The sequence below is a fragment of the Octodon degus genome, unplaced genomic scaffold (genome assembly GCF_000260255.1).
Source record: "Octodon degus isolate 3935 unplaced genomic scaffold, OctDeg1.0 scaffold00096, whole genome shotgun sequence".
In the NCBI taxonomy this organism is placed as follows: domain Eukaryota; kingdom Metazoa; phylum Chordata; class Mammalia; order Rodentia; family Octodontidae; genus Octodon; species Octodon degus.
The window spans coordinates 6,074,570-6,082,120 of record NW_004524672.1 but is presented as its reverse complement, the minus strand read 5'-3'; the positions used below and the strand labels follow the sequence as shown (position 1 = coordinate 6,082,120).

The 7,551-nt window shown below is 39.3% G+C and overlaps 1 protein-coding gene across 1 annotated transcript in view; it reads right to left on the bottom strand.

Moving 5' to 3' along the window:
- Farsb (phenylalanyl-tRNA synthetase beta subunit) overlaps positions 1-7,551 on the bottom strand; it is a 62,799-nt gene that overhangs the window by 34,991 nt on the left and 20,257 nt on the right. The window contains exons 9-14 of the mRNA XM_004638161.2: positions 7,208-7,269; positions 6,512-6,563; positions 4,031-4,092; positions 3,557-3,764; positions 3,021-3,101; positions 1,013-1,105 (exon numbers count right to left, since the gene is read on the bottom strand). Of these exons, the coding sequence (XP_004638218.1) occupies positions 1,013-1,105; positions 3,021-3,101; positions 3,557-3,764; positions 4,031-4,092; positions 6,512-6,563; positions 7,208-7,269 (558 nt within the window). The remainder of the gene's footprint in view (positions 1-1,012; positions 1,106-3,020; positions 3,102-3,556; positions 3,765-4,030; positions 4,093-6,511; positions 6,564-7,207; positions 7,270-7,551) is intronic.

Below are 7,551 nucleotides of genomic sequence, written 5' to 3'. Positions count from 1 at the left end.
ACATAAGTGAAAACCAAGGTCCAAAGAATCTATTGCAAATCAGAGTTCCTGATAACTTCCTAAAAGGGCCTTCTAGTTCTAAGACACAACTTCCTCTAAAGCCTATTTTAAAAGCATACAGATATATATGCAAGAAAAGTAAGGGTTTATTAGCATAAAAGACATGGCTCTATTTAAAGTAACTAATAAAGCAAAAATTTATAATATTGAAATGACTTCCTTTTTCCTGTCCTAAGCTGTAACATGATGACCCAACACTAACTGCTGATGGTGCATCTCAAGCAGCATCACCCTCATTTAAGCATTGTGACACAAAGCTGTCAATAAACACTGGCAACTGCAAGGACATGAGCTGTCAATAGCGTCGGCAACTATAAGGAAAGACACAGGCAGCACAGTCAAGATGTGCTCAGAGGCTCATGCAAGAGTGACTTACGAAAGCATCGATCAGGCTTTGGCTGATTTATTATAAATGAAAAGAAATCTGACAAGAGTGTGTCAAAAACCAATTATGAAAATAAAAGTTCAGGAAAAATATTCAAACAAATGGAACAAAGTACAGGAGATCTAGTCTCAAAGTTAAAAACGAATTTTTTGGTTTTATTTTTCTTGAGATAGGGCTTAACGATGTAACTCAGACTGGCCTTGAACTTACTACATAGCCCAGGTTGGCCTTGAACTTGCAGGGATCCTCCTGCCTCGGCCTCCCAGGTGCTAGGATCATAGACCCACACCATCACACCCAGCAAGAAAAGATTTTGAATTCGAACGGTGTGGCTCAGTGATAGAACACTGTCTAGCACTGGTTCAATCCCCAGTGCTATTAAAAGAAAAAAAAAAAAAGATTTAACTGTTTATAAGCAAAACATATAAAAAGAAGCTATAGACTTGCCCAAAGAAATATTTTAAAAAGCTATTATACAACCTCTGAAATGTATAACTGAAGAGTTTTCCTAACTCACATATCAACTATTGGTTTTTACCCTAAATTTCACCTACTGAAAATTCTTACCTGAAATTCTGCTGTTTTCGGGTTGCTTATATGAACTGCATTTGTTGCAGAAATAGCCAAGCCAAGTTTATCAGCAATATCTTCTTTAGAGCACTAAGAAGCACACAGGAAATACATCAATACACAAAAGCAATGACTAAATTGAGCTTTCAAAGCTACTGAGGCTAGCAGTCAATTTACAATGGTTCACAGCAACATATACTCTATAGAAATCGGTTACAGTAAGCTTAAAATCATATTACTTTTAATAATAATTCATTAATTTTAAGACCGCAGAAGATATAATTTAGCATTAATAGCTGCTATTATGAATTCCAGCCATGATGTAGAGTTAAAGTACATTTTTCATGTGGAAATGGTGGTACAATTTACACCCAGGTCCCTCCTGAGCTCGCTTCCTGCCCACCTGTCCAGGCTAATTTCCTGATCACCTACCTATTCCGTGAGCCTTGTACTTTTGCCTGCCTTTAGCTAAAATAAAATGCCTTCCCAGCCCCACAAAGCAGCCATTCCTACAGTCTCTGCCTAAATGACTTCTCTTCCACCTCTTCCATAAAAATATCCCAAATGACTCCAGTCAGGAATTCTCTCTCCTTGAAGTCCCATGCCTTTTTTCGGTTACCCAGAGTCCTTGGTTTCCCTACAGTGACCTGTGGCAGAGGGTGAGACCAAGTGAACTCAAGCAGTCTGAATTTTTTTTTTTAATTTTGTGTGTGTGTGTGTGTGTGTGTGTGTGTGTGTGTGTGTGTGTGTGACCAGCTCAGCCCACCAGGGGGCGGAGCTGGCTGGCATGTGGTGCTGGGGGATTGAACCGCGGTCGCTGTGCTTTGCTAAGCTTGTTCTAAGTAGGTGCTTTAGACCACTGAGCCATCTCACCAGCCCTAAGCAGTCTGAATTCTGCCCAATGGTCTTCCAAGCTGTATTATTTAACATTCCTTACACAAACCTGAAAAGTTCCTAATAACAAACTGTTTTTTAAACAAACTGTTTTAAGCACCCATAAAACAAAGAGTGCCTGTTGTTCTGTGAGAGAGCTACAAAGCAGCCCTCAAGGACTAGTAGACTTATATGTCACCTAAAAGGAAAAGCACAGAGCAGCGTAAGGAAAAAGTAGAAAAAGCTCAATTTATGCTAATGTCAGCTCTAGTGATTCTTGCCATGCTCTCTTGGGCAAAAAGCCATGTCCAAGCACAGCACAAGACAACTTCTTGACCAGCTATGTCTGCAGAGACAGAATGTTTGACTGATGAACTAGAAAACTCGAAGCCTACACTAAAGATCTAGACAGTCCCTAAATACTCTAAAAGATCAAGGATTTCAGGGCTGGGGTGACTGGTGTGGGGGCAGTTTCCTATCCTCTCATAGGTCACTAAAGTGAAACCTATTTGAATACTCAAGAACTACACTCGAGGCACCACAAAATGCTCAGTAAGAAGAAGCCCTACCAATTACATACACATTTGAGTCTTTAGAATGGTCAGTCTGGTGGGGGAGGGACATTTCCTTCTGATTTTGTAATAAAATTCATTTCCTGAATTTCCTGATTTGTGCCTTTTATGTCAGCTTTTCAACTCAAAGCAAATGTTTGTGACCATGTTCAAAGACAAAGAACTAAGTTTAATGTGGAACAGCCCACAAAACCTTAACCAGGGGCGGCATCTAGTGGGCTGCCCTCTAGTACCCTTGACCAAATTAAGACCAAATATTTTAACTTAATCAATCTGGTTAGGAAACTCATTGTGAACCCTTAACACTTCCATGAAACTACACTACTTTGTCATCTGTCAGTAAGACTTTTTCTAGGTCTTTATTTTCTTCTGTAACTATAAAAAAATGCTTCAACACTTTTTCCTCAGAAATTGTATAATCCAAAGTAATGGTTATACGTCTAGAATCTGGAAACTGTAGCAATCTCTTAGATTTTATAAACTCATATAAGAAATATCAATATAGATAACTTAGATACTCAAAATAATGAGCTAAGTAGAAAAACTATTCTGAGACACACCAGAGCGAAGGTGAGCGCTTCTGTGAATCCCGCAGCTGCCAGGTCATATCTGAGGAGCTCCGTGAGCTTATTAAGAGGAAACTGGAAAAAAGAAGTTAGTCACTTCACTTCAGTAAAATCTGTGTCCGCATTTTTAAAGAGACTTATACAAACTTTCTCGTAGAAGACACCACCCTTCTCCCTGCTGCCTCCTCCATGCCGTCACCCCCACTACACGTCCGCACGCCCCACACCTCTCCTGTCAGTGCACGGGTTCTGCCACTGGCCTAAGCTCAGAAGTGAATCTCCCAGCTAGACATTCAACAAAGCCTGCACACTCAACACCTGTCTTCCTTCAAGGAAACGGTCTTCAGAGGTTTCAGCTTGCCCTAGTGATCTGGGCGTCTGCTTTGCGTCCTCTCCCTAGCAAACGCTCCTCATAGCAAAGTATATCCAAACACTGCGCAGTTACTATGTTCGGTTTTCTTGAAGCCTTCCTGACATTCAGTAATCAGTTTTTAACAATAAAGAGTGTTCTTTTAAGCGTGCAATCTTACTTGACTAGCTATGGTGTATGTCTTCGGGAGAGTCATCTGAATGTTGTTATACCCATAAGCAATCGCTGCATCTTCCACGATGTCACATGCGTGGATGACGTCAGCTCTGGTCGGAGGGATCTCCACTTCAATCTGATTCCCATCACCTATGACTTCTGACTTTAAATACATCCTGGTCAGAAGCTTGGCAATATTTTCTGGAGTCTCTCTGAAAGAAGAATGTATAAACCACACACACTGTTAGATTATGTAAAAAACATGTTTACATATTGTTTTAAAATATGCCACTATAGCCACCTCTGTTTTTGAGTCCCACTAGGCACCAAGGATCTGAGCTGACGCTGTATCATTTAACTTCTGAAGAATATCAAAACCCTTGTAAGCATTCATTCAAGAAAAATTAAATAGACCATGTGTACTGTTCCTAGAACTCTCCCAAACAGTAAGTAAATAAATGAAAATTTCAAAGCATACCTGATCCCAACCTTCTTGTTAATGAGATCAACTCTCACCATCTCCTTCCGGTAAGCCAGCTCCTGAAGGAGACAAAGAGACCGAAAGCCTAAATCACTCCCCCCGACACACAGCTTCAGACTCTACATTCAGTCACAGGTGTATTAGCCTTTGAAATACTAAAAAAAAACCCTGATGTCTTAAAACATCATAGAAGGGCCAGGGAGATGGCTCAGTAGAATAAGTGCTTGCCTGGCAAGAGCAAGGGTCTGAGTTCAATCCCTGGTTTTGCCAAAAAGAAAAAAAAAAAAAAATCATGGAAGAAGAAATGTACCGTTAGACTCACATAAGAACATTCCACTTGCCAGTTTTCATTTATATTGGAAATAAAGTAAAATGTCAAGTATTTTTCTCTTTTAGATGTCTATTTCCCATTTCCTACAGTAAATTACAACATTTTAAAGATGTTTATAAATCCTGAATAACATTTTTAGTCTCAATCTCAATCAAGTGGTCTGCGTATGACCAAGAAAGTGTTACAATGTATCATCTCTCACACCAAGTGCAATACTGTTTTCAAGTTCTCTCCTAACATTCCCAGGTGAGAAAACGAAATGATTAAGTCCCATCCCTCTGCTCCAGGAGCCCACAAGGGTGGGAGCGTCTCACGCATGGCGCCTCTTCCCCCTCAAATGGTACAAAATATTCCCCTATTAGATGAAGAACACAATGCACATAAAATGCAGGCTTTTCATCTTTGGACAGAACAAATACTTATCACCAAATTATAATGGCCAGTAGAAAAAAGCTCAAAGTATAATGGCCACTAGAAAAAAAGCTATATATTTAAAAAATCTATTTTGATACCCAAAATGAAGTTTTCAAAGCAGATATACTGGCACCAACTGGGTGTAAGACAGGCAGACTCAGGTCTTTGTAGCCAGCAAAAGTGGCACCAGAGATAATAAAGCCCCATCTGCAGGTTATCAAGATCCTCACTGGAATGAATGCGCAGTGGAGTCTGGGAGATACTAACACAAATGCTAATAATTACAATAGTAAAATAAATAAACAAAGAAAAACGTTATTGAAAAGTTACTGCAAGCCAGCAGTACAAGACATACTTTAAAGACAATCTTAGTTCATCCAGCAATACTAGTATTCTCATTTTATTTATTTATTTATTTATTTATTTTGGTGGTGCCAGAGACTGAATCAAGTATTCTCATTTTAGAGGTAAGCAATTTTAGATGAATAACTAGTCCTAAATCACAAGTGGTACTATATCCCATGCTCAGAAAAATGCATATAGGATAAGCATATTTAGTTAAGTGCATGTTTAAGCATGAAGTAACTAGTGAATAAATAATGACCTGTTAGACAAACTGAGAGGTTAGTTCCACAGCTCATACCATTAACCATGAGTCTCTGACTCTACCACTTCCATGTAATCCTCTTATTCCAGAACTTTATTCATTACCATAAGGTAATAAAAAATTAGAATGTAAGTCACCAAGTGACTTAACACACACGAGCAAGTGCTGCTGAAATCAGCTATACTGCCATACAGAAGAGAAAAATCTAAGACCAACACACGGTACTTACTAAAGCTACTGAGTCTTGGGGTAATCTGTTACACAGCAAAACCCAATGATGGACAGATACTAAAAAAAACCCTATTGTCCAAATCATTCAGTTATACCTCCAATGGTTAACACTTATTTTGACTCATAACTAATACTTTAGAATAAGATATGATGCTAAACACTAATGTTTTGGGGAAAGGGGAGGTTCTGCTCTTTGCAGGTTTTATCTACTTTAAAGACTATTTCACTAACTTATGCCCTGATTCGCTTCATAAATCACGTGGGAATAGTGACAAATCCAAAAGGAAAAGCTCATCAAAAAAGTCTTAACCAGAATCATAACCAAATGGCTGATAAGTCATGTGGGAAATGATATTAATCAATTAATAAATAATGCTTTTTACCAAGATCGTATATATTGACAATGACTCCTACTAGAAGTATACAACCTACTAAATTAGTCTCACTAATTCACTTTATAGGGATGGCCTTGTTAACTCAAGTGTGAACAGAACTAATTAGATTTGTAGGGCTAAGTAATCTTAAAAGGGATAAAATTATAAAATTCCTCAGTTAACTAGTTAATAAAGGTAAATCCTAAGACCTGTGGTAATGTAATCTCATTATACAACGAAGTGTGCTAGCAGATGCAGCTAGAAAGTCTGAATTTTAATCCTAGCTCCACCACTTAGCAGAAAAAGGCAGCCTACTAACATTTCAGTGCTTCAGAAACTTCCTAGTTAGACCTAGCAAAAGCACCCACCTTCACATGGTTACAGTGAGGATGAAATCCGCACAGCAAACACAGTGGGCCTGGTACAAAGGCCTCAGGGTGGATGGAAAAACTGACAGGAAGAACACCAGAGCCGCTGGTAGCCGCGCTATCATCACCGCCCATCACATCCTGAACACTTACCGGAAAGGTATGGGACTTTCCATTAGGAAAAACCACCTCAGCCGCTTCGACGCTTTAGGGGGAAAAGAAAGTAGCACATTTTTAAAAATGCATCATAAATCCTAGACATGCTATGGTTCATAAAATGTTCATTTGTCTATAACTTCAGCCACAACCCAATAAATCTATCACACCCTACCCTGCCATTTGGATTCATCTCTCTATACACAGTGCTGGACAACTTCCGGCAACAGATGCCACAGGGCGGGCAGCATTTTTTTAAGTGTTTACACTTACTTTAACAAACGTAAACAATGCTTTGGGAAAGAAAATCTTTCTGATACATATACACCACACATGCTTCACTCTTAAATACACCTCTCCCTCTTGGCCCAGCGTGCCTCCTGCCGTCTTCTGTCTTCTGCATTCTCAAATCCAGCGATCCCTAAACACAGCTTACATGCCGTTGCCACCATGTGGCTTTCCCAGATTGCTGCAGCTGGCCAGAACCTGCCCCTACAAATGCCAGAACAGCACCAAACTTTTCTTCTGGAAACCACCTTTTACCACATGTTATTACTCAGACATACATTTGCTCTCCCAAAGCACACCGTGTTCTAGTTACAGGAACATTCTTCATCACGTTATTTTGCCCAAGACCTTAGTATCTTGGCTTCAGAACAGCACACTATCAATAAAAATTGTAAAGGAACTTACGTAAATTGATTTTCACAATATTCACTGAACATGGTGACAATAATATCAAGGACTATTTTTGCCTGCAAAATGAAAAAAGTAAGTACTATTGTAATCTATAAATATACATTTTCTTCAGTCAGGTGGTAATGAATATTAAAAAGTTTAGTTTCCAAACACCTGAAAAGGATCTTTACATGTACATTCTAAGAAAGGGAGCGGAATAAGAACTTCTGCGCCAGCCTGTTATTTTCAGGCGTCTGCATTTGTGCAGTTCTCCAAAAGTTACAACCCATGACTGAGACACATCATTTAGTTCTCCTTCCCCCAACCTTCATTCGACAGCTTGCAAGAGAGACAACTGG